The 27,194-nt window shown below is 38.6% G+C and overlaps 1 protein-coding gene across 1 annotated transcript in view; it reads left to right on the forward strand.

The window, feature by feature from the left end:
- The first annotated feature begins 595 nt into the window (after window positions 1-595).
- dnmt3ba (DNA (cytosine-5-)-methyltransferase 3 beta, duplicate a) overlaps window positions 596-27,194 on the forward strand; it is a 32,861-nt gene continuing 6,262 nt past the window's right edge. Inside the window, exons 1-26 of the mRNA XM_061969529.1 lie at window positions 596-710; window positions 1,342-1,405; window positions 1,574-1,707; window positions 1,847-1,992; window positions 5,274-5,442; window positions 5,538-7,012; window positions 7,098-7,218; window positions 7,544-7,597; window positions 7,845-7,900; window positions 8,772-8,870; window positions 9,697-9,756; window positions 9,857-10,006; window positions 10,121-10,256; window positions 18,612-18,619; window positions 18,688-19,050; window positions 19,597-19,726; window positions 19,888-20,007; window positions 23,012-23,056; window positions 23,140-23,219; window positions 23,336-23,448; window positions 23,638-23,821; window positions 24,144-24,228; window positions 24,639-24,784; window positions 24,872-24,962; window positions 25,034-25,182; window positions 25,259-25,344. Of these exons, the coding sequence (XP_061825513.1) occupies window positions 1,398-1,405; window positions 1,574-1,707; window positions 1,847-1,992; window positions 5,274-5,442; window positions 5,538-7,012; window positions 7,098-7,218; window positions 7,544-7,597; window positions 7,845-7,900; window positions 8,772-8,870; window positions 9,697-9,756; window positions 9,857-10,006; window positions 10,121-10,256; window positions 18,612-18,619; window positions 18,688-19,050; window positions 19,597-19,726; window positions 19,888-20,007; window positions 23,012-23,056; window positions 23,140-23,219; window positions 23,336-23,448; window positions 23,638-23,821; window positions 24,144-24,228; window positions 24,639-24,784; window positions 24,872-24,962; window positions 25,034-25,182; window positions 25,259-25,344 (4,208 nt within the window). The 5' untranslated portion in view covers window positions 596-710; window positions 1,342-1,397. The remainder of the gene's footprint in view (window positions 711-1,341; window positions 1,406-1,573; window positions 1,708-1,846; window positions 1,993-5,273; window positions 5,443-5,537; window positions 7,013-7,097; window positions 7,219-7,543; window positions 7,598-7,844; window positions 7,901-8,771; window positions 8,871-9,696; window positions 9,757-9,856; window positions 10,007-10,120; window positions 10,257-18,611; window positions 18,620-18,687; window positions 19,051-19,596; window positions 19,727-19,887; window positions 20,008-23,011; window positions 23,057-23,139; window positions 23,220-23,335; window positions 23,449-23,637; window positions 23,822-24,143; window positions 24,229-24,638; window positions 24,785-24,871; window positions 24,963-25,033; window positions 25,183-25,258; window positions 25,345-27,194) is intronic.

A 27,194-nucleotide genomic window follows, 5' to 3' on the forward strand; every position in this document is an offset into this window, starting at 1 on the left:
GCATGTTTTTGGAGGTGGGAGGAAGCCGGAGTACCCAGAGGGCCGGAACCCACGCATGCAGTCACGGGGAGAACATGCAAACTCCACACAGAAAGATCCCGAGCCCGGGAGGCACATGCACTAACCCCTTTTTCCACTGTGCTGCCCGGTCTCGAACATGTTTTGCTTTATTCATTATTGACGTGTTTCTTGCTACTTTATGTTGTATATTTTTTTACATGAGATTTCCAGTTCAATTTATCATCAATCATTATACCTAGAAATTTGGTTTCATTTACTATTTCAATTAATATTCCGTGTATTTGTATTTGACTTTCTCTTCTATTGTTACCAAAAGGCATTATTTTAGTTTGACTGAGATTCAAAGATAGTCTGTTTTTGTCAACCCATCTTTTTAATTTGTTCATTTCTTCTGTTATTACTTGTATTAGCTTCTGTGTGTTCTCTCCTGAACACGTAAAATCCGTAAAATGTTATTTGAGAAAAATACAGAAGGATATACACATTATTTTGTTAGTTTCGACATAGGCGGAAGGGGAAAGTCACATGCTAATCGAATGTGTAGCAGCCCCACAAAGGACAACCTCCGGAGTCCCTTTTCCGCCCTACTCTGGATCTCCAATAGCCGGAACGTTGCACGCATCTGCTCGGCCCAAAGAGTGTCCCGGAACTCCTGGCTAATAACCGAGCTGTAACACTGGGAGAAAACGGTAGGTCGCATTGCACAATTCGCCATTTAATCAGAGCGTTCTTTTTTGGCAACCACACAGGGTGCATTAGCCGGTTTTATTGTGAAAAGGCTCTGTTGTGCATGCGTCTAACACAAAGAACGTCGCATGCAAACACATGGTGTTATTTGCATTTGAAAATGAATCGGAGATAAGGCCATTTTCATCACAGAATGTAAAAAAAAATATTGTTCGGCTTGTTCAAGCAGTTTCGTGTAATAATAACATGTGTATTCACAGGCACCGCCTTCTCTTACGAACGGTTGTATATGTATGCATTAAGCGCTTTTACTTCCTAAAAAAAAGGTAGGTCTTGGAATGTGAGTCCAGTGAATGTAAAACAAAAACAATATACCCGCTATCATTTATAATTGCGTATTTGTCGTTGGCGCCATTCAAAACATCCATATTTGTAAGGAAGTTGAATTTTCAGGACCCAGGATATTCGCGGCAAAAACAAGATCTCGCGAGACTTCATGCATGCGCTCTACAAAGTGAGGAGGGGCAAAAGAGCATGGAGTGAATGGTTGGGAGGGTTCTAATACACACAAATATCAAGAAAACTGATTGAAACCAGTCTTAGTCAGTCAAAGCTTTCCCTTTTTTGTGTTAGATCCCACAGGCATAATCACCCACTGACGGACAAGAGAGGATTTTGGATTTACAGCCATGGGGATGTAAGTAAACTGTGCATCAGTAGTATAATAGAATAATATTGCTGCAAGTTCCTTTCTGGGAATACTTGGCAGTGCTCATTGTTGTCTTTTTGTCACCACTTACATGAATAAATCAATGTGATCAAGTCTTATTATGTTTTGTCTGGGTTTTTTTCCGATTTTGATCAGTAAAAGAAGATCGACGAGAAGAGTGATTGTGATCCCTGAAGATTTACCTGACGAGACGGACTCAATAAATTCGCTGACCTGGCTCAACGGCCTACTGAAGACCAACTTTCAGGATGTGCAGCACATTGGTTCAGGTGCTTGATTACAAAAAACATATAATAAAAGTGTTTATTACTATCATTATTATTATTGTTGTTTATTACGCTTTTGTTCAATGTATCTACCACAAATGGACTGGGTGTGCACTTGTTTGAGACTTTTCGTCTTTTCCAGGTGCTTGTCACTGCCAGATGATGTCTGGCATCATTCCAGGCTCAATTGACATGACCAAAGTCAGGTTTGATGCACAAGCTAAAGAGGACTGCGAGCACAACTTTAATCTCCTTCAGTATGCCTTCACCAACAACGATATCTCAAAGGTATGATGTTTTTTTAACGAATGTACTTCGTTGGGTAGTGCTTGTTTGTATCACTTATGATATCATAGTGTAATAGCGCTAGGAACAGCACAATTTAAGTACACATCAGGCCATGTCTGCGCTTCAGGGATGTAACAGTAACCAGTCTGAATGATAAACTGCGGTAAAACTCCCAACAATAGTGTTACGGTTTTGAATTAAAAATAATCGTAAAAACATTACTTTTACAGTAACCGCATGCACTTTGATAAACTCACAGACCGGTGATACTGATGAAGCAAGCTAGCGTGCTAATAATTGGTTAGCTAGCCTAAATGCTCACATGGAAACAAGAGTCATTACGTCTTTCCCCATTAAAGGGGTCATATTAGGAGTATATCAGGCCATCTTCGAGCTGCTATCTGTCTGTCTCTTCAGGATACGCCATTTTGTGGGCGGTCCTATTTATGTGTTTACACTTCAAAATGCATCTTCTCTCCGTTAATCATGTTGTACTTTTCAGCGTTCCGTTATTGAGTCGAATGACAGATAGGAGTTAAAACTATACGCTACTTTGTATAACAAATGTCAACAGAGGAGGGTGCATGTGCGAGCCAGTCAGCCCCATAACAAGAGGATAGAGAAAAATGGCAGACTCACGCAAAGCTCTTGGGGTTAAATCCCTACCATATATAGAGATATCCGTTGACGTCACCAATTGGAAAAACTTTATTAATTGGGTAAATTTCAAAGGGCTCGTTTGGAGGACGCATGAAGAAAGGCGAGATCGTTTTATAAATATCTCCACCATGTCTCCATGGTTAGATTTAAAATTTACGGGACTTATGCAGATCCCAAATACACAAAAACAGTTTGTATACCCACATTACTGTCTGAGCAAGTACAATATCAATTGTGCACATTGAACCTACAGGCTTAATCAATAACAAAGTTCTCTTAGCACAGAGTGATAAATATCAAGATCTATACACAGACATGTTTACAACAGGAAGTTAACTCGGTGACGTCACAAATTGTACAGTATTTTGTATTTCTATAGTGTTTTGTATATTGTACAGGATTGCTTATTATTCTTATTGGATAGTACGGTAGTCTGTTTATTTCAATTGTTAGTTTTTTAGTTGTGTAATTTATTTTATTATTTATTTATTTTTACCCCATATTTGTTCCCACTACCGCACCTTAAAGTGGAGTCCTTAATCTCGTTATATGCAAATATAATGACAATAAAGTCCATTCTATTCTATTCTAATTAGATGTGCAACACTCGTTTTGTCTTTATCATTAAAAAACACTCTAAAACCTTTATAAATTAAAAAAGGAAGAAGATAAACGCACTTAAACACTTAAATAGGACTACAATGGTATAAAGTATATTGTGTATCTATTTATAAAAATAAATACAACTTGGTTAAAATATTTTAGTGTGTGTATAAGTACTTCTTGAGCACATTCAAAAATACAATGATAATGATAACTGATCATTTTAGTCACAATAATCGAAATTTTCCTATTGTTACAACCTTTTCACAAATCATATTTTTCCTTGCATTTTGGCCCCAGTCCACATGCACCTGTAGGTTTTTGTTTCCTAAAAACTGAAAAACGCAGTCAAAAATGATCATTTTCAAAATGTGTGTACCAGTATATAGATGACAATAAGCTTTTTGATCTGTGTCAGTATTGTATGTGTGTTGTTGTGCGCTAATTAAAAAAACATTCATGGTGTGTTGCCTGGACTATGTGTGAGTGCCCTGCTTTTAAAGACTTGAAGGATGATTTATTGTCAATAAGAACATGTACATGTTGTTATACAACTAATGTACATGTTGTACATCTAATATTTCACAATAGGGCTGGGCGATATATCGATATACGCGATATATCGCGGATTTGTCTCTGTGCGATATAGAAAATGACTATATCGTGATATCGGAGTATACGTTCTCACGCAGTTGCTTTTAGCTGCGGGCATTACACTACAGGATCCTCTCACTCTGTCTTGTCGCTCCTTCTCACAGACAGCAAGCGCACCTTCTTACACACGTCACATACTGTCACGTCATACGTCACATACGTATACGCCCTCCTTGAGCAGAGGGGTAGCGGCATGGCTAAGGTTAGCTGTGATGCGAGTGGGAAGACGAGAGAAAGAAGGTGCGAATCTGGTAATAAATGAAGGAATAATTAATTCCCCCAAAAAACAGCAGGGGGTCCATCGTCTGGCGGTGGTTTGGCTTCAAGTGGGAATATGTCGAACAGACAACCGTAATTTGTCAAGTGTGGGGCGAAAGCGTTTCTGCAAAAAGTAGCATTACTGCTAATATGTAGCATCATTTGAAAAGTCACCTGAAGAGTGATTGAAACTCCGCACGTCAACATCTCCGTCCGGTGCCACACCATCAAAATGCCGAGGCAAACATTTCCACATCAACACCGTATGAAAAAAAGAGTCAACAGAAGGAGATAACGTCCGCAGGAACCTACCACATAGCGAAGGACGAACACTATTTGATTTCCTATTATGCAGCTCATTTTTATTTGACACTTATTGAAATATCTTGTGTGACATCATGTTTTAAACTAATCGCTTGTTTTAAAATGTCTCTGACAATCTTGCACTTTCTGTTTTGGAAATGACATGAATGTTTTTGCCACTGCTTAATAACTGTTTAATAAATACACCTTTGGTAAATTGACTTACGGTAGTTGTGATTTCCCTCTCTGCATTAAAGTTTAAAAGTAGCATATATTAATGCAGTATGAAGAAGAATGTTTTAATGTAGACACATAGGATCATCATACTGCTGTGATTATATGCATCAAGTGTTCATTCAAGGCTAAGGCAAAATATCGAGATATATATCGTGTATCGCGATATGGCCTAAAAATATCGAGATATTAAAAAAAGGCCATATCGCCCAGCCCTATTTCACAATATTGATGATGAACAGAGCCGTTTTAATGCCACCAAGTCAGCTATGGACGTTTTTTCAGGCATCAGATAGCACAAAATGTGCCTGACAACAACAGGAAAATGGGGTTTTATGTGGACATAGAGATTTTTATGTAACTACATGGCTGTATATTTTTTTAACACTGTAGAGAACAAAATATGTGTTTCTGAAGATATTCATGTTCATGTGGACATATAACACATATTGTCATGAGAGCACACCGAGTTTTTATATTTGATTGTACAGAATGAAACTATTGTATCGTTATCTATTTGTGCTGATTTTTCACTCTTTGACTGTTTTTTTGTCGTTGTTGCCATATAGACCATTCCTGTTGCCGAACTCATAAACGGGGATTGTAAAACTAACTTTGAGTTCCTGAAGTGGTTCAAAGCCTTCTACACAAAAAATGTGAAAGATGAGTATGATCCTGTGAAAGCTCGGAACAGCCATGACATTATCTCTTACCGACCATCACAGCAATCTCAAAACGGTAAATGTTAAATTTTACAGTGACAGCATTAGTATAAGACTGTGCTTATGTTTTAATCACAACATTAACTAAAGTTGCATTTTTGTATTTATTAGGTACACCTAAACTGGACCATGTCACTGAAGATTGTGGACTCAAAAAAGTTGAGCAGCTGCACTTCAACGAGTTAGCCCTCAAATTCATTAAAAAAGTCTGTTGTCACCAAGGGTCAAGACATATTGCAGACTCTAAACTGAGGCCGGAGTATACCAAACACATTACAACACTTTGCAAGCAAACTCCATACTGTATTTACTTCTATGAAAAGGTGCCACTTGAAAAGGATGAGACTGTCTCTGTTGTTCTTGTTGGATTTTTTGACGTGGAAGGCTCTCGGCACTACATTAAATTTCTGGACGCTGTAAATTCCCCAGCTGATGAGACAGGGGAGAAAACCGCCTCTGCGGTGGTGGAGACTTTGAAGAAATTTGGCTTACCTGAAGACATGTTAGTTGCTCTTTATTTGAACCATGAAGGTGCTGCTGCAGAGCAACTCAGCTTGCAGCTCAGGGAGCTCAATCCAAACATAGTGGTATTTGGAGAACTTTACAACATTGCTGATGCTGCTTGCCATGCGGCTATGAAGAAGCTCTCCAGTCCTGTTATTGAGCTGATTCTGGAAATTCATGCGCACTACATATCCTGCTCTGTAAAGGACATTAACCTCCAAACAATTTTTGGCGCAGATATGATAGAGGACGGTTCATCATCTGTGCTCAACACTAGCTGCCATTATGTTCATCAGACAGTTGCCAAAATGTTGGAAATATGGACAGATGTCACTTTGTACTTCAGCTCATGTGACACAAAGGACAGGAAAATCAAATTCATCAACTCCCAACTAGATGATCCTAAAGTCAGGGCAACCTTCATTTTCCTGGAGCAGACCTTAAAGCCTCTGCAGAAGTTCCAAACACATCTTCAGGGAATTAAGGGAGACAGCAGAGCTGACATAAAGCTAATCTCAAAGGAAGCCAGCAGCCTTTTGCGCACATACACTGCCTCTTTCCTACACCCAGAAGCAGCAGCTAACATCCTTAAAGAACACAATGCTAAAATACTGCAGAAAAAGAAGTTCCACCTGTCCAGCCCAAAACTCAATTTTGGAGGGAAAGCAGTTGAGGACCTATTGAAAAATTCTTCAGCGTGTGTGCATTTCCAAAAGGAGGTGCTGTCGTTCTATGTAGCTCTCACTGGAGCCCTTGTAAAGGAGCTGCCTCTCAGTGAGGAGATGTTCGGCTGCATCGCTCAACTGCTGGACCAGCAAAGCAAACTGACAGAAAAATCACTGGAGATGCTGGTGACACAATTAGGAATGTGTGACCAGATGTCCAGGCAGCTTTTCAGTGAATTCCGTGATTATCAGCAGGCTGATGGTATGACACAGACAAAAGATATGGAACATCGAATGGACAATTACTGGTCCAGCATCCTGAAGCGAACCAACCCCATCTCAGTATTCAGAAAACTTGTGTTAACTTTGTTGTGCCTACCTTGTCCTCCCCTTGATGCTCAGCTTGTCTTTAGACAGGTATTTCAAGAGAAGTCATGCTATTTTGTATGTGCTGATTGTTTTTTCTGTGTTTTTTATTTTAATGTACTTATTTTGTTTCAAGGCCCTTGACATTGGAAATATGGCATTGCTGTCTGAGAGTGAAGCTGTATCACAGAGCGACTCTGGCCCCAAGTCAGACAGCACTGACAACCAAGACACATTTTTCAAAAATATCCCACCAGGTAACGCAATCAAATCAAACAATGTCATTTAAATCCAACATCTTATTTGAGTGTTGCTCTTTTTGTGCATGATGGCCCTTGATATCTTTTAAATTGTTTAAGTTTTATGCATTGCTTTGGAAGCAACTCTACTTAGGATTTTAATATTTGATTGTATTGTCCAAACGCTTAACTTGCCATGTGAACTGTTAGTTTTTAATTGGGGAATTCTGTATTGTTGTCAAATTTCTCACGATTAAGTTATTTGTATTTTCTACAGCTAAGTACTCCCAAGAGTCAACTCATGAGACAGAACTTATTATTTAAACTTGTGATTTGCTTTCAGACCTCTATTTAAGATGCGTGCAGCCATGTCAAGTCCGTCTAACAAAACTAAAAGGTAAGAAATGGGTATATAATTTAAGTTTGATTCTAATGTATCTTAACTACTACGCTATGCTACTACATAAAAATGCCAAGCTTGTGACAATAACAACTTTCAAACTATTCTCTGTCTGACTTCCAGGCTACTCTTGTAGGTTAATGTGACTAAAATGATGAAACGACTAACAGTTTGCTGGAGTAGAATTTAGGATAATATTATCTACTATGACAACGCTAAAATATGTGGTTGTTTCCTTCCTAAGATCTAGACAACCTATATGATGATCTTCTTGAGGAGAAGGACTGCCCTAGTGAAGAGGTATCTTTTTTGCAGCTTATTCGTATGTTTACATCAATACATGCTATCAGCGTGTGTATACTTTAGAGTATTCAGTGTATAGATTGTATAGATTTACTCTGTACTGAAAATGGCTCAAGACAGTCATTGTTGTGTAAACACCTGGCAACATAAGTGATTACACCTCACAGTGAACACGTCCAAATTAAGTCCGACAGTGATTATTTAGTGTAATCCTCTTGGGTATGGAATTAATGTTATCCTAAATAAACTGCGGCTTCCCAGTGCCAGTGGCACTCATGAAGCTCATAACCATGACACGGCCACCACCATGATTTACTGTACTCACTTGTGTTGTCAGCTAATTAGACAACGATGGCTGTGTCGCCCTATTTTCAGTAGATAGTAACGTATATTGCTGTACAAACTGTACACTGACTATTTTCAGGATTATACAAGTTTTATTTCTTTAGCATAGTACCTTGAGAATATATATTGTAATAAAACAATTGGTAAAATGTGAGGGGTACTTACTTTTGTGAGATACTGCACTGTATGGCAACTGCAGTGTATTTTCTGCCCAGTGTCAGAGATCGGGTATGTTTTTTAAGATCAATTAAAACTTGGTTATTTCTATGTACAATACTACTGTACTGTGCATTTAAATGTTGGGACATTATTTTTCCCACTAAAGTTACATTGAATAGAAGGTACCTCTTTCCAAAAGTACACATTAAAGTTGTGTATTTTGGGTGTAATTGGTGTGTAATAAAACAGCATAACTAATATGTCTGGTTATACACAAGCCGCAAGCCAATCCAATGTCCTCTTGTGTATTTGCAAATTACATCATTTATGTCCACCAACTTGCTGGTATTCGATTATCTCCCAGGGGCCCAATAGGGGAGGTCATAACTTGGAGTGCAGTTTACGCCAGAAGCCACGGGCACGGACAGTGTTTCAGGCTGATGTCGGCACCTGGTCCAGTATTGTAAGTTCAACTTTGAAGGGGGCTAAGACTGTTGGTATTACAAGAGTAGTTTAGACTTAGCTTAAATAATGTAATATCAATAATGCCCACATAATGTACTGTATGTTCAAATGGATAAGTGTATAGGATACTGCTTCAATTTTACATGGTGCCGTTTGGAGTATAAACCCATCATCAATGGAAGTACCAAGAAAAAGTGACTTTCCTTTGTCCACCACTACAGTGTGCCAAGTTTAATTCACATGTACTCCAATTGACAACTTTCAAAGGAACTGTATTTCATTCCTGCATTTCCTCTTTCATCCTTCCCCTAGCAGAGGAAACACTGAAAGCTTTGTGATTTACAGATGGTATCTTGATCAATTGTCATGAATACCATCAATAGGTCTACTATGAATACTAACCAGAAAAAATATCATTTTAGTAGTTCCACAGTAAATTAGTAAATGTAAAAAGAGTGCCAACATAAATATTAACTTGCACATGTTATAAGATTAAACCGATATTGATGTAGTACACAAATACGTATATGTCTGTGTTGACAAGGTTTTCTAATCTCATGTCAAATAAAGACACATTTTTCTTAGTCATGCATACAGTGACTTTTCTTTATTGTCTGGTTTAAGCCACCAAATGTGTTCTCAAAGTTAGTGTAATAATGTGTCACTTTGTCATGAAGACACAAGAAGAACAATTATTACATTTGCATGAACTTGACTAGTAAGCATTTTTTTCACTGTTTCAGCTGTATAATTACAAATTAAATGTAGCAATATACATATTCAGGGACCAGTTCACATACTGACAACAGTTTTCTGGTTTTCAGGAAGATGAGGATTCTTTAGGTAAGAAAGAGACCAGAATAAGCCTAAAAGGATCTTACCAGGTAATGTTACAAGCTTACGATACAGATCACTGAAAATATCTCCACACTATTTTGGTATATATTTTCTAATATTTTAATAATATTTACTTGTTTTCATCAGGATGGGAAGGGATTTTTGACAGGAGAGCTTGTATGGGGGAAACCGAAGGGTCTTTCTTGGTGGCCTGGTCTGGTGATACCTTGGAAAACCACATTTTCACCTCCAGGTTTGCGGAGGTTGGAATGGTTTGGAGATGGACACTTTTCAGAGGTTTGAAGCGTATGGCTTGTTTTTTTCTTCATATTAATGTATTCTTGGGGAAAACACTGTAGAGAAATCCAGAGCGTTGATTTGTATTTTATACCACTCAATTTTCTGTTACAGACACCCACAGAAGATTTGCTACCTTTTCGTGCCTTCTCTACATGTTTCTGTAAAGACTCATTTGCCAGCCTGCCTGCCTACTGGGAGGCCATCTTCCAGGTCATAGAGGTAAAACACACAATCTGCATTAGCTACTGTACACCAGAAAAATGTTTGCATGTATTAAAAAAGTAAATTTGAAGTAGCCTTTTTTGCTATTTCTTTCCACAATTTCACCAAAGCAATATACTGTATAATAGACATCATGTAGAACACACATTAACGCTACATGCAACTTACATTGTTTACCTACACACAGACCTACAAGTCACCTGTTTTTTTCACTGTTGTTTTGTTCAGTTTTGTAAAATAATTTGTCTTCTAATTTATGTGATTTTTTTTTGTCCAAAACTGCTGTTAAAAATGATGCCTGAAAGACTAATCCTCAGCGAGCTATCGCACACATCCCATACAAACATGCACAGCAACAAAATTACACTGAACAAAAATATAAACACTTTTGTTTTGCTTCTATTTTTCACAAGCTGAACTTGAAGATCTAAAACTTTCTCTATGTACCGTATTTTTCGGAATATAAGTCGCAGTTTTTTCCATAGTTTGGCCGGGGTTGCAACTTATACTCAGGAGCGACTTATCTGTGAAATTATTAACACATTACCGTAAAATATCAAATAATAAATTTTTAGCTCATTCACGTAAGAGACTAGACGTTAGGGATGATGTTTGATAAGAAATTATCGAGTTCAAGCCTATTATCGAATCCTCTTATCGAACCGATTCCTTATCGATTCTCTTATCGAGTCCAGATAGGTTGTTGTATATGGAAAAAAACACACAATATTTGGTTTAACAAATCACTTCACATTCTCTACTGCTCGCTACTATAGTATTACCATATCTGAGTTATTGTGCAGAAATGTGGGGAAATAACTACAAATGTGCGCTACATTCGTTAACCGTGTTACAAAAAAAAATAATTAGACTGCTACATAATGTTGGATATAGAGAACATACAAACACTTTTTTTATTGAGTCAAAAATATTAAAGTTCGATGAGTTGGTAAAATTGCAAACAGCTAAAATGATGTGGAATTAAATGATGGAATGGATTAAGTAAAGAAGTTAAACATTGTACTGATATGATCCAGTTTAAGAGGTTGTTCAAATGAATAGTGCTTTCAAAGTACAAAGAAGAAGAATTATGAGAAATACTTTCAACCTTATTGAAAATAAGATGTTCTTCATCTCAGTATATTAATAATGACTGAATTAATTAATTACATATTATAAAACTGTTGTATATACTAATTCATAGATATTTTATTATAAAAAGGTCAGTAAATGATGTATATCTTTGTAAACGCTATGAAGTGGGAAAGGGGTAGGATTAAATAAGCTTTACTTCTTCCTACGCCTGTAAAGTGAAATGATATGAAACTGTGATGTATTATACTGTAAGTGTGTTCATGTTCCAAATAAACTAAAGAAATAAAGAAAGCACTAGTTTATTAGACAGACTTGCAAACTCTGTCGTGGTGTAGGCTACAAGATAACGTTAACGTTATCAGACACATACAAAAAGGCTCACGTTAACGTTACCGTTAGCCACTGACTATGCTTAGGTAACGTTAGTCTAGCTAACATTACTGCAGTTCTGGTTGATATTAGAGGTAACGTTACTACAAGTGAGCAGATATGGAAATTAACCGGCAACAGTTAACGTTAGTTACTCACCGGCGTCACCGCCACTGTAGCTGGGACTGGGGCAGCTGGCAGAAGAAGAGGGGCGTTCTTCGTTGTCTCTGCCGCTGTTTCAACACGTGTCCAAGACACGACACGCTTGTTGTGCTTCCCCCCCTTACTTACACGAGAGCGAAGCCTGGCAATAATTGCATATTGCCGCTTCCTCGGTTTTTTTGGTGAAATGAAGCCATGCCTTTGAGTGCTTTTTCCGGTCCATTTTTTTCCTGCTTTCCCTATCTGCGCCTAATGACTGAGCTACGTGACGTCATTTCTTGTGATGTCCCACGGGGCATTTCTTGTCGGGACGGGATTCGTTCCCAGGGATTCGAATAAAGAACCAACTCTTTTTCTTTACTATAGTGGTCTCGATAACGGGTACCGGTTCTCAAAAAGGGATTCGAGTCCGAGTCGAGTCGGTTCTTTTCTTATCGAACAACCGGGAAAACCGGTTTCGAGCATCATCCCTACTAGACGTATAAGATTTCATCGGATTTAGCAATTAGGAGTGAAACGTATAGCATGTTCTATATGTTATAGTTATTTGAATGACTCTTACCATAATATGTTACATTAACATACCAGGCACGTTCTCAGTTGGTTATTTATGCGTCATATAACATACACTTATTCAGCCTGTTGTTCACTATTCTTTATTTATTTTAAATTGCCTTTCAAATGTCTATTCTTGGTGTTGGGTTTTATCAAATACATTTCCCCCAAAAATGCAACTTATACTCCAGTGCAACTTATATATGTTTTTTTTCCTTCTTTATTATGCATTTTTGGCCGGTGCGACTTATAGTCCGGAGCGACTTATACTCCGAAAAATACGGTATATAAAGGGACTATTTATGTCAAATATTGCTGACAAATCTGTCTAAATCCATGTTAGTGAGCACTTCTTCTTTCTAGGTGCGGCATATTAAGATGCTGATGAAACAGCATTATTATTGACCAGGTGTGTCTGAGGCTCACCATTATAAAAGGCCATTCCAAAATGTGCAGCTGTATCACACAGCACAATATAGAAAAGGTGTCATATTTTGAAAGCAAATGCAAAAATAGGCATTCTGACAGCAGGAATGTCTACCAGGGCTGTTGCTAGTGTATTATTGTTAATTTATCCACCATAAACCAAAGAGGTTTCAGAGAATTAGGATTTGCATCCAACTGTCCTTACGTCCAGCAGCTTCACCTCGAATTACAGCAGCTTCAACTCCAAGATTGTCTGAGACCAATTACCTGGATAGCTCAACACAGAATTTTTGCACAAATTGTCACAAACCGTCTCAGAGACGCATCTGCATGCTCGTCCTCACTATTGGGGTCTCGACCTGACTGCAATTTTTTTGTTGTAATCAACTTAATTGAGCAAATGCATACATGCAATAGCGTCTGGCGTGTTGTAGAGTTGTCCTCTTCATGGAAAATCCAGCTTTTCACTGTTCAGAGCAGATGGCAGACGGCGTCATGTATTGCGTCCTGTGGGTGAGCGGTTTGCTTATGTAAATGTGTATTGAGTGTTCCACAGTGGCGGTTGGGCCATGGTATGATCAGGGATATGTTATAGACAACGAACATGGGTGTGTTTTATTGATGGCATCGCGAATGCACAGAGGTGATTGTTTTGCCTTTCATCCAAAGCCATCACCTCATGTTGCAGCATGATCCAGGCATGTGAAATGCCCGCGAAAACGCGGAAATCTGCGTTTTTAACATTCAGTTTTGTGTCACAATTTCACTTTCGCGTTTATTTTATTAAATATTGTAGCGTGTAAAGAGGGGACTCAGAGGAGTGTCAAAAGACGGAGCTAATTGTTTTAATGACATTCAGAATATGTTTTCTTCTCAGCAACCCAGCTGTGATGTGCGAGTCGAGTCATGAACGAATCATACAAAACCTGCAAGTTTTTTACTGAATCAGCACTCATGGGTTGTCTTTGCCATTACCGTAATTCGGTCAGTCACTCGTCCCTGCCACGCTAGCGAATTAAGAGAATAAACTATGTAAATAATTATGCCTTTGTTAATATGACTGTGTTTCTTAATGTATTAGCACCATAGAAACAGCAACACATATGTTTCTTGCCTCAAATCAACTCTCCTTTCCACTTCCTGCCCAAGTTGAATCACTCGCTGTGTCGCAGTTTGGCGTGTGCTGCTGCAGATGCTTGCCGAAGACTCACTGAATCACAGATACTGAGTGAACGCACTATGAAGTGAACGATATGTCCCATTGAATCATCATTCGTTTAGTTTTTATTTTGTCCAGAGAATTCACAGCTGTAAGCATTACTGTTGTGACTGCGGATATAACTGAATAAAGGCTGTAGTTCATAAAAAAGAAGTTACCGGTAACTTATATTCAATTGTTTTCACAATTGTAGAATCAATACTGTTACCTCTAAAGTTGAGCAGCATTAACTTTTGCGGGTGTTATTTAATGGGATTACTTCTCACATAAGTGCGTGTCCCTCCGCCTGCGCCTCGTGACTGTTGACAGTGAGACTTGTGCAGTCGCCAATCATGTGCAACGTTTTACACATGTGCTCTGTGCTGAGTGATTCGTGTGTGAGGTTTTGCACATGCGCTCTGTGATGAGTTAATCAAGTGAACCGCATCACCAACAATGTGCGAGCATTTGCGCATGCGCTTTGTGTTACGGTAAGTGAATCGACTCGCTTCGGTGAGTGACTCATAGGTACCCGAGTCAGTAAAAATAATCAAGTTTACCATCACTCCTTCCCAGCGCAACAACACAACTCTGGAAATGTGTTTCTTTCAAACCCGTCCGACCAGAACTCTAACAATAACAAAAGTCTTGTTCGTGAGTGATTTATGTAAATGCTATCAAAAGATAGGATCTACATAAAATTTGTTGAACGCTCACCTCAGCCACGGGTACGCTGTTCCTCTCGCCAACACGCTGCACTGATTTGCAGGACAGGGAGACTATCAAGGCCGCCGAAACAAGCTCGCTACTTAGCATCATCTAGCACAGTGATCCTCAACAGGCGGACCGCGGTCCATGTCCGGACCCAGCGACGTGTCCGTCCGGACCCAGCACGAATTATAGTAAAAAAAAAAAAAATGTTTTTTTTATTATTATAATTATAATTATTATAAAAAAATATAATAATTGTATTTATCTGTGAGTTATCGCTAGCGCAAGTCAACGTTCTTTGTTGTTTTTAGTCAAATATCTCCACGTTTCGTTTACACTTCTCGTGTCTCACTCACTCCGTCTCTCTCTCTCTCTCTCTCTCTCTCTCTCTCTCTGAGAGAGAAAGAGAGAGAGACAGAGTGAGAGCGAGAGAACGCCACTCTGATTGGCTAATTCCGGGGTATGGGTTGTCATCTCTTTCACAACGACGCGCTGATAGGCTGTTACCACCTGGGTCATGTGCACAGTGCATGGAACCTTTCGCTGCAGGCACACAGTTGTCTCGTATCGCTACTTCGCTAACTGTTCACTTGTCAGTCACTGAATGTGAATCAAATCACAATGGCATGCTCCAAGTTGGCTCAGGCTGGTAAAAGAAAGGTGGACAGGGAAAACCGACGTTTCAAGGAAGAATGGACAGAGCAATATGTTTTCATCCTACCTACTGCAAGTACCAGACCAATGTGTCTACTATGCAACACTACTGTTGCTCTGGTGAAAAGTGAAAATCTGAAACGTCACTATCTGAAAGAGCACCGCGAATTTGAAGAGACATTTCCTCATGATTCAGAGCTAAGAAAAAAAGAAATCACGAGGCTGAAAAAGCCATATGAAACATCAAAGAAGATTTTTGTTAAATCTATGACACAACAACAAATAGCAACAGAGCAGTAACGTGCGGTGAGGTTGATGGCTGGTGAGGCACTGACTTCAACACAGTCAGATTTACAAACATATGAACCCTAAAGAGTATCTTATTCACCATTTGATTGGCAACAGTTAACGGGTTATGTTTAAAAGCTCATACCAGCATTCTTCCCTGCTTGGCACTCAGCATCAAGGGTTGGAATTGGGGGTTAAATCACCAAAAATGATTCCCGGGCGCAGCGCCGCTGCTGCCCACTGCTCCCCTCACATCCCAGGGAGTGATCAAGGGATGGGTCAAATGCAGAGGACACATTTTTTCAAAGTTCTTATTTATTTTTGTTTCAAAGAAAATATTTCATGTATTTTATTGGATATTTATTTTATTTTTGTTAATTTTAAGAAAATGTTAAACTACCTACCTCCTGCTATTATATAAGCTTGACCGATAATAAACGGACCCAGCCTGTTTCAAAAAAACATTTGTGGACCTTCAAGATTTGTACTTGAGGACCCCTGATCTAGCAGCTTACCGGTACTTGTACAACGTTGATGGATTTCTACCTTGCTGCTAATCATATTGGGATGTTTACAATCCGAACTCTGTTAGTTCCAAACCAGTTGTAGTTCAAGAGCATTTATTAGTAGCCATGAGCGAGAAGGTATATTTTGAGGTGACATGTAAAATGAGGTCACAAAACCAGAAGTATATTACCTGAGGGGTAGCGGCTATAGGATAGAGTTGCCAAATGGGTAACATTTTCGGAGTTCTTTGCGTGCATGTTATAGAATTTGACATTACATTTTCAATGATAATAATGTTAGTAAAGTATCTGCTTAAAACATTAAAACATATGTGGTACATTACATGGGACATGCAAGTGTCAAGAAGACAGCCAAAAGATGTTAGTTGAGAATAAACCTAAAGGAAAAATATAGTGTAGAAAAGCACACAATTGCAGGAAATGTAGTTTTGATTTTTCTAAATTTTATTTCGTGGCTTGCCTTTTTTCAAAGGGTGCTCACATGCCTGTGATATTTGGGTGTTCCGGTTTCTCCCAGCAACTTTGCACAGCCATTGAAGAAGAGTGGACCAACATTCTATAGGCCACAATCAACAACCAGATCAACTCTATCCAAAGAGTACGGTTAAGACAGCACATTTTTTACTGGCATTTTATATTGGCCAACCTAATGTACACCTGTTTAATAAATATGTTGTGTAATCATAATATCGATATGCAACACACACTTGTGAGTTGGATTATCCGGCAAAGAAAAAGTTCACACTAACTCAAATTTAGAAATACTTTTGAGACAGTATTTGAAATAGTTTTTTGTGTCCATTAGAAAACAATTTCGGTGTTTGAGTTCAGCTCATGGAAAAATGGGGGCAAAAAACAAAAGTGTTGCGTTTTTTTGTATAAGCAGTATTATTTAACTGGCAGCCCGGGGGCCAAATTCAGCCCAGGAATGACACCAGACTAGCCCGCGAGTTCAGTTTAAAAAAAAAACATGTCAGAGATGACCATTTTTGCAGCAGAGCCCTAAAAACACTGAAGCTCAGGCATACATCTGGGCTTTAACTACCTTTTTTGCAGTAGGTCCCTAAAAACGGCAGAGCGCTCTTGTTGTACACTGTGGAAAAATTAACGCAAAAACAACTGTCAGATTAGTTGCCATAATTTTAATGAAAAAAATAACTGGTACTGTTGGTCAATTCATTAGGTGTAAAAACCACTGTAAACTTTACGGTACAATTGCGGGGACTAAGCTGACAATTTTTTTACCTTAAGATTTACAGATTTTGTTTGCAGTGTACTCAATGCAATTTTTTCCCCAAAATTAATTTTAATAAAAAAATAATCGCCCAAAAATTTACTGTCCACTTTAGAGGTCGCTGGTTCTCAGGAATATACAACAGCGACTAATATTGATTTAAAAAAAAAAAAATGTACCAAAGAGAACTGACTTAATAACCTTGAAGTAGTTCGTCGAAAAAAATAGTACTAGCAGGGTACAATTTGTGAAACGATCTTTTGTGCACCATCTCAGCCTAATGAAACATTTACACATGCAAGTTACTACCAATAATATTGTATTAATAAAATATAATAACAATGAAATCACTTTTTAGAAAAGAAAAATAGGCCCTCTGCTGATTTACTCCTCACTTCTTATGCACAATTGCCACAGATTAAAAGTACTTATTGTTGTTTTTGAACAAATATTTAAGTGTATTTTAAAATGTTGCACTCTTTTTAATGTCAAATCAGTTAGGAATATTTGGTTGTGACTTTACGGGCCAGCGTGTTTAGCGTGGTGGTGCCAAAGCAAGATAAGTAAACGCGGCCTTTGTCTTTAAGTGCCTGTCTCTTAAGCCCCCCTCCCCAAGCCCCGTTCTTCCGGCTGGCAGCATGTCGGTCCTGGGGGCACTTTCCTGGACTTCGACCGAATGCTACTGATATGCTTCTTCAGGAAAACAATAAAACGCGATTCCAAAATTGGTGGTTTCCATTGGAAGCGCGATCGAAACATCTGGACACTTGATGGTTGCGTTCAAGTGCTTCGTGGAGCGGATCGCCGCGGTTCTTCCACTACGTTCACACGGACGACAAAGGAGCAAGACAAAGCCACCGAGCGCTGATTTTTTTTTCAATGAAAGTACAACTGTTCGGCGTCCAGTCAAGTAGGCAAAAAGAAAGTAGTTTAGATGTACAGTTTAAGCAAATACTACCGGGATATTTTAACCGGCAGATACTTAAACCATCGCACTCGGCGAACTATCTTGCTATAGTGAACGCCATGTATTTAAGGCCATTACAAAACTGACTGTTTTATGTTAAGCAATGCACAACATATGCATACTAACTCCCATGTCGTCCGTGTGAACGCAGAATTAACCTTTAATTTTAATTTGGCATTTGCTCGGTCCTTCAGGTATCCATGTAACTTCTGTCCTGAAGCTGCAGTTTCCCATCTTGCATGAACTAAACAAATTCCTGATCGGCTGTAGACAAAATACATTGGCCAAAGCCAACATAAGTTATTTCATAGTATAAACACAAGAAGTATGCCAAAAGAAAAATTAGTGCCCAAAAGGGCATCATACTCTGTCATTTGGAAGTGGTTTGGTTTCAACCCAAAAGATTCTGAGCAGTCCAATGTGATCTGCAGATTGTGCAGAATGTCTGTTAAAACATCTATGGGTAATACCACAAACTTGTTTAACCATCTGAAACGACAACATCCCAAAGAGCATGTCTTGAGTTTATCTTTGCGCAAGTCAGTCACACAACAGGCAAACGGCAAAAGAACGCCATATGTAGAGTGTGAGAAGAGGACAAGATCTGCACAAGGCAAGACAAACCAGGAGGAGGTGATGCTGCACATTTGTTAGAACCAATATGACATAATGTTACTATCATGTTAGTGTTTTGTGTTTCACTTCACAATAGTAGCACCGTATTTTATCACAAAGATATAAGATCTGCTTCAGTTTAAGGACATTTTAATTGTGAAACTGTAAACATGTGGTACTACAATGCAACCTTGTATGCATGATTGAAATATACCAAAACCATATATTGGGGTACAATATATAGAGTAGATTGTCTTGTGATCAGATCCTGCTAAATAAACAACTACCTTAATATTGTAAACTAACCTAATCTGCAGCAACCAAAATAATGTTTCACACATACTTGAGTCATAACCTATATTAGGTACAGTATTTAATCAATTAGAAGAAGCAAACAAACATTTGTATCTATAAATATTGCTGTGTAGTTTGCTACAAAAAGACTGTACTAACTATGCCTATGTATTTTGCAAAATGTTTGTCATAGCCTTCCAGATTAGATTTTGATCTGCCTAACCAATGTAAGGTTATGTTTCATTCAGTCACAAAGTATGTAATCTGCAGCTCGCAGGTGAACGCTGTGAGAAGTCCTTCGAAGATGCAAAAGGAGATAAAGAAACCGAACTGAAGCTAATGGTGGATTGGGCCTTTGGGGGATTTTTGCCTTCTGGACCAGAGGGATTTACGCCAAATAGTAAGTGCACATTCACAAATCCAACAGAGTAATTCTTCATTTTTAGGACTCAATGGATGTATTTTCCCACTAGTGATGGAAAGGGACATTTCCATGTTAAAACATGCTTCTTTAATACTATTTCCTGTATCATTTATTGTGACTTTTCTTCTTCATCTCAGCTCTTCAAGATGCTGAACAAATAGATTCTGACTCCACTCTGTCTGACTACCAGCCACCACTCAAAAAAAAAAATGCTTCAAAAAATAGACCGAGCACCTCCGACATCATCTATAACCGAGGTAGGTATCCATGTATATCTCAGAAAAATTCTAATCTCAGTATATCTTCTCAACGGACAATTCAGTTGAATTGAACTTTGGAAATACAGTGCCCTGGAGAAAAGCAGTATATATTTATTGTTCCTTAAAAATTACTCTGTGTAGGATTTTCTAAATAGCTGGCAACCCAAGTGATAACCTGTGATCTCACAGTAAACATGTCCACAGGTTGTCGTTGGAATACTACCAGTACCAGGATAATTGTGTCTTGCCGACAGTCAAGCATGGCAGTAGTAGCGTCATGGTCTGAGGCTGCATGAAAGCTGCAGTTCATTGAGGGAAACATAAATTCCATTAAGTACAGTGAAAAGAGTGCAATGATTCGTCGACAAATATTGACAGTAATCTTTGTTGCTGTTACAACAATTTTTCGACAATAGTCAGTGACATTATTACTCATGTTTTTCCGGACGTAAGCGAGTTAGCAGGGCAACAACATTGTGGGTGAAAACATGTAAAGGGTGGGAACATTTCACCCGAATCTTGTTAAAGACATGAATACCTTGATCATTTTGCAAAGCGGACCTTGTTTTTATTGGCGGTACATCTGTTATGTGGGAGCATTTAGGCATGTCAGACAGATAGATAGATTAAGTATTCAACTTCAGCCTAAACACTTTCGGTCTGCAACATTTTCAATTTATGAATGTACAACTGTTTATTTATGTAAAACTGTTTGTTTATTTTGTTGACCACTGACCGAAGAAATAAACTAAACATAAACTAACAGATAGCTTGTTACCTTGCTAGCTAGCTAACAAGCATGAGAGAAGTTGTTTGAAAAATAGATGTAACTATCATGATAACAACTAAGTTTTTTATTTATCAATAACTTCAGGTGTAAAGCAGCGTCAATTTGCAGTGCAAAGAAGAAACCATAACAAACGTCAATCACACATACACGCACACATTAGGCACCTCTGCGCCAATATCATATAAGAATAAATATACAATCTACTAATAGCTAAAATGTTTAAGAAGTCATCAATAATACAATAATATACAATGAGTCTATTATAGGGATGTAAAGGTATCAAAATCTCACGGTATGATACTTTCAGTATATTCAGCCCTCGGTACGATATCATTGTTGTATATCAAAAAAAGGAGTTGGTAAAATGTTATAGTGTGTAAAATGAAGTAGCAGGAATGTTTAGGAGAAACACACTTACTATAATCAAACAAAACATAATGCTCAAATGTTCTAATCATATGTATTACTACAAATGTGTGTAGTATGTATTTTTAAGTGCAAAGAATAATGCAGGAACATCCACTATTTCTGTCAGGTTTTGTTGGTGACGAACCCCAAGATGCAGAGATGACGATAGGCATTGAGCGGGAAAACATTATTTAATGTCCAAAAATATAAAGAAAGAACACAAACTAGGAACTAGGAACAGGAAACAGGATGCCAGGGAAACAGAAACTGGAAGACGAGGAACAAAAAGACAGCAAGCTACAAACATCTACAATATGTAGCTTACAGCTACACTGACATCGACAAGTAGGAATGACAATAATCCAGCGTAGAGTGGAGGACAAAGCCGGTTTAAATAGCAGCTGGCTGATTGACACCAGGTGTGGCCCGGTGCCAATCAGCCACAGCTGAGGGGGAAAAGCACTCAGGGAGATAATCAGGAAATTACCAAAATAAGAGCGCTGACAGGAAACAAAGACAAACGCAGAAGAAAAACTAAAACATGGCCAAAATGTCAGGGACAAGCCTGACAATTTCAAGATAATATAAAAAAAAAACTTAACAGTTGATGTCTTTAAACTGACAATGTTAACATCCAGCGTAACAACTAAGTGTAAAACAATGTTCACATTTACTTTCTGAGAAGGAGTGTCTTCTACAACGGACATTTTTATATCAGTCTGGAAAATGCTGTTTCACATAAAAGTTAACTAACAATATAACTTTTGATAAAGTAAATACCCCACAAATTGATATTTAACTCCGGTGGCTTGAAATATATTTTCTGGGTGACGTTTTATGAGGTGGCGATTTGTCTAGTCTCGGGTTTATCCTGCCTTCCACCCGAGTGCAGCTGAATAGGCTCCAGCCCCCCACGACATCGGGAGAGACAAGCAGTAGAAAATGGATTGATGGGTTGAAGATTTGTCAAGTAACTTTTCAGTTTACTCGTATTTCCCTTTTGTTTTTGTCATTTTCGTCCGTACAGTGCGACATGACTGGCTGGCACTGTGTCGCCTCAGAAACGCTTGAGAATTTGCTTTGCTTTGCAGAGCGCAGACTTTCTTACGTCCGCCAAAGAGATTGTGTTTTCGCCAGAGTTATTGCCAATTGCTGATTAGCAATACTAAATTGGCCCGAGTGTGTGAATGTTTGTCTGTGTTGACCTTGCAATGAGGTGGTGACTTGTCCCAGAGGAGCACACCAAGTCTGTGATGATTAGTGGTTGCAAACACAGAACAAGCTCTTGTTGCTGACAGAAGAAGCATTTGTTGCCGTGTGCCCTGTGAAATCAATATGCCCAAGAAGGACGTTCCAGTAATGCTTAAAATACTGCAAATATTACATGTTATCAGGAATGTTCCTTATATTTGCAGCATGTACGGTACATAAAACGTTGGAGTTTTTTGGATTGTTTTAGAGGGCTTTGGAGGCAAAATAGGTCAATCCCCATTACCTGCATTGTTAGCCGCCTCTTCCTAGCAGTTTTTGGAGAAGAAATGGAGAAAATATAGAAAGATCTTGTCTCACATAAGGATTGCAGTTTCCCTTTAGGTGAGATGTTATAAGTCCACTTTCATAACAAGTAGCCACCTACATTCAGTCATTCCTGGATTTATTTGATAATCGAAACAGAATATACAGGGATACAGGGAAAAATATCACAATAATGATTATGGAGAAGTTAAAAAAATAATATTTTTTTAACCACAACACATAGTTGTTTTCTCATTTTAATGATTTATTTTGATGCTTCACTTGCAGAATTGTTAGATGAGCTACTTAACGAAAATGGCACAAAAATTGAAGGTGAGTTCTGCCTGTGAATACTCGGTATTTTATCATCTAATTTTCAGTGATTAAATCTAAGAAGAAAATGCTTTTTGTTTCAGAGCTTTGTTTAACTTGTGGCACCCCTGATATTGAAGTGCAGCACCCATTGTTTGAAGGCGGCCTTTGTTCCAGATGCAAGGTTACCGTAGTCATTGACAGATGCGTGTTTGCTTCACTACATTCTGCAGACTCTGTCCAAAACTCCAGCCTCTAGTGTCCTAAATTATCCAAAAACAACATTGTGATTCCTTGCAGGAGAACTTTACAGAGACACTGTATCGCTACGATGAAGACGGCTACCAGTCATACTGCACCGTGTGCTGTTCAGGGATGGAGGTTATTCTTTGTGGCAACACCAGCTGCTGCAGGTAAACACTTTCTTAGGCAGGGGTCCATAATTTGTGGCCCTCTACTTAACTTTGTAGTTTAGTGTAATTGTGGCCTGCGCAAGACTTGTCCTGGCTGTTACCATTGATCTATTGGAAAGCTGCTTTAATGGCCTCTCTCAGGCCACTGATGACTAAGTCTACATCTTTCTTCTGTGGTGTCCATGGCAGATGTTTCTGTAAGGACTGTATGGATATCCTAATCGCACCAGGCACCTTTGACAAAATGAAAGTGATTGACCCATGGAGCTGCTTCATGTGCCAGCCGGAACAGTGCGCCGGTAACCTTAAACTCAAGCCAGACTGGCGCGTTAAGGTCCAAGACTTGTTTGCCAACAACAGTGCCATGGAGTTTGTGAGTACTGTTTTACACCGCAGCAGTACACATCCACTTTAAATGTACATATTAGGGAGAATGCGCAGTGCCTCACAAAAGTGAGTGCACTCCTCAAATTGCCAAGTATTGCAAATATTTTATTATATCTTTTCATTGGACAGTATTAAATAAATACAACTTAGATACAAAGTGAAGTAGTCAGTGTATAGCTTGTATAAATTGATTGTACTCTCAAAATAACTTGAAACAGCCATTGTTGTCTAAACCTCTGGCACAGTCCTGAGTACACCATAAGACAAAATATCCAAATTATGCCCAACTATTATTTGTTCCTTTACAGGAGCCTCACAGAGTATACCCGTCTATCCCAGCTGATGAGCGCAGACCATTGAAGGTTCTTTCACTCTTCGATGGGATTGCAACAGGTCAGTTTTCCTTGTTGTGTCATAAATTCGTCAAAGACAGTAGTACCTCGATTTTCATATACTCTGGACTCAACGACTGCGTGTAAAATTCTAATTATTCTCCATGAAAAAAAGTGTTTTGTGTTGACATTTTTCAAAGAGATTTGTTGGATTTACATAGTTTTCGAATGGAAAGTGTTTTGGTTCTCATAAAGTTGTTTTAACAGACTTCATGCAACGGATTATTAACAAAAACTGAGGTACCACAGTAACTTATATATAATGGTACATTAAACAGGCTGTATTTATATAACATCTTTCCACCTTAAATTAATTCAAAGGGGCTGCGTTAGTGCCTCCATTTTTCTACCATTCACACAATGGCGAGTGGCTCCCCCTGTGATATTTGCTCTTCATCTGCATCATGACAGGCTACCTGGTGCTCAAAGAACTCGGCTTTAAGATTGAACGCTACATTGCCTCAGAAATATGTAAAGATTCCATCGTGGTGGGCATGGTGAAGCATGAGGGAAAGATAGAATATGTAAATGACGTACGCACCATCACAAGGAAACATGTAAGTGCGCAATTCATACCGCTCTATTGGTGACATTTTTTTTTAAAGGTTCCTAAAATATGAATAAAACTAACCTTTATGTTGCAGCTGGCTGAATGGGGCCCATTTGACCTGCTGATAGGTGGAAGTCCATGCAATGACCTCTCCATGGTCAATCCCCATCGAAAAGGATTGTTTGGTATGCTTCTTCAATATTTTTTGTTGTAGCGAACAAAATAAACTAATAGGGCTTTCATCCTGATCCTGCAGAGGGCACCGGAAGGCTATTCTTTGAGTTCTACCGCATCTTGACACTGTTAAAGCCAAAGGAGAATGAGGACCGTCCATTCTTCTGGTTGTTTGAGAACGTGGTGTTTATGTCAACCAGAGACAAGACGGACATCTGTCGATTCCTTGAAGTAAGCATTTGATACAACTGAGGGTAAAGCTGCGGTTAAATTGTACGGTTACTAAATTACACTCTCTACTTGTTAGTGCAACCCAATTCTTATTGATGCTGTAAAAGTCAGCCCGGCTCACAGAGCACGCCTCTTCTGGGGAAACCTACCTGGCATGAACAGGTACATTATATCACAATGTTCCATCACTGCATCTTCTACACAGTGTTCTTGCTTTTTAGCTAATAGTCTACAATCTAACAGCGGAAATGACTCTACAGGGCTGGACAATTAATAAAATATAATGATTAGGGGAAAAATGCAATTATTAGGCCGCGCATTGTGCATGTAGTGAAACTGATGAGTGAGGGAAAAAAAGCATGTCTATGAGAATTTTGGGATCTCACCACGGTTCCTACTTTTTATTTCACACATCTCTAGTATGCCAAATCAATAAATCATTGATCTCAACAAAAAAGTTAAGTCGGGTGGAGTCACAGAATTGGCTAATAAAACGGAATCCACGGATAAACGCAGACAATTACTGAAATTGACATAAATGTGAGTGAAATGCAGTCATTGGGAGGAGAAGCAAGATTTGTTTGGTAAAATATTGTATCCAGGACCGCTCATTCATCCCTAAAACACGGAACTGCCCTGTGCTAGAGTAAACAATGAGAAGACGGCCGTTTGAAACAGCTACAAAACTCTAGGAAGCTAAAGCTAGCAATAACAAGCCATACACCCACAACATGATTATTTTTGATTGATAATTTAATCACAACTATTTACACGATTATTCATTAATTCGAAAACATGAGTATTTATTGTACCACCAAAACTCAAATTTAAATATAGTTGGTTTTTTTAAACAGATTACAATCCATCCATTTTCGACCGCTTGTCCTACTCGTATAATTAGTTAATTATTAGAATAAACCACAAGTAAAATAATAATAATGATACCAATACCAATACATTAAAATAACAATAGCAATATAAAAAACAAAGTTTTTGCATTTGATTTTATTTTTAATTCCAAATAAAATGTTTGTTATTTAAATAGAAAAATCCTCACATTTATTGGTGCGATACATCTTTGGACAATTTATAACAGTATTTTAGGTCAAAGCATATTAATTGTGCACATTATGGTGATCGCCAGTCAGGCATAAAAAAATATTCCTAAAAATTAGCGATCATCTTTCTTCACTTGATTGACATTCATGGCACCAGAGGATCTTGTAAGATCGCCTCCACAATTTGTTTTGTTTTTAACCCGTTCTTAACCCTGGAAGTACATTGAAAATACACGCAACCCTAACTCAAAATGCCGGACATAAAAAACCCCGCCCGGACAACCCCGCAAAAGAGGACATGTCCGGGGAAACATAAGAAGAAGCCGAAGTCTGTTTGAGTGACGTCAAACGTGCATGTGCGTAAGATCACAGTAGTAAACAATTTGTGACAAGTTCGCTCTCAAAATGGCAGGGAAACAAAGCACAGCAAAATGAAAATATGAAGAAGAACACAGGACATTTTTAACAGAATGGGAGAGTTCATATTTTTTTGTTGAACATAATGGCAAGCCATTCTGCCTTACATGTCAGGCGTCGTTAGCGCATTTCAAAGCTTCAAATCTTCAGCGTCACAAGGAATGCCAGAAGTCCCACTAAGCAACATGCATAGTAACAGAAAAAATATTATATTTTTGTTTGTGGACTTGGTTGAACTGAGAGTTTGTGTGTGTGAGACAGTGTACACAATGTTAATTGTTGAAAATAACTGGCCTGTGGTCTTAGTACTGTAGGAGTCATGTTGGTGTGTGACATTTACAATACATCTGGCCGAGCAGAGGTCTGTGTGTGTGTGTGTGTGTGTGTGTGTGTGTGTGTGTGTGTGTGTGTGTGTGTGTGTGTGTGTGTGTGTGTGTGTGTGTGTGTGTGTGTGTGTGTCCAAGGGGAAGGATGTGGCTCTTTGCAGTAACACAGTAAAAAAAAAAGTGGCTCTTAGTCTCTAACTAGTTGGCCACC

The sequence above is a fragment of the Nerophis lumbriciformis genome, linkage group LG01, assembly GCF_033978685.3.
Source record: "Nerophis lumbriciformis linkage group LG01, RoL_Nlum_v2.1, whole genome shotgun sequence".
NCBI classification, from domain to species: domain Eukaryota; kingdom Metazoa; phylum Chordata; class Actinopteri; order Syngnathiformes; family Syngnathidae; genus Nerophis; species Nerophis lumbriciformis.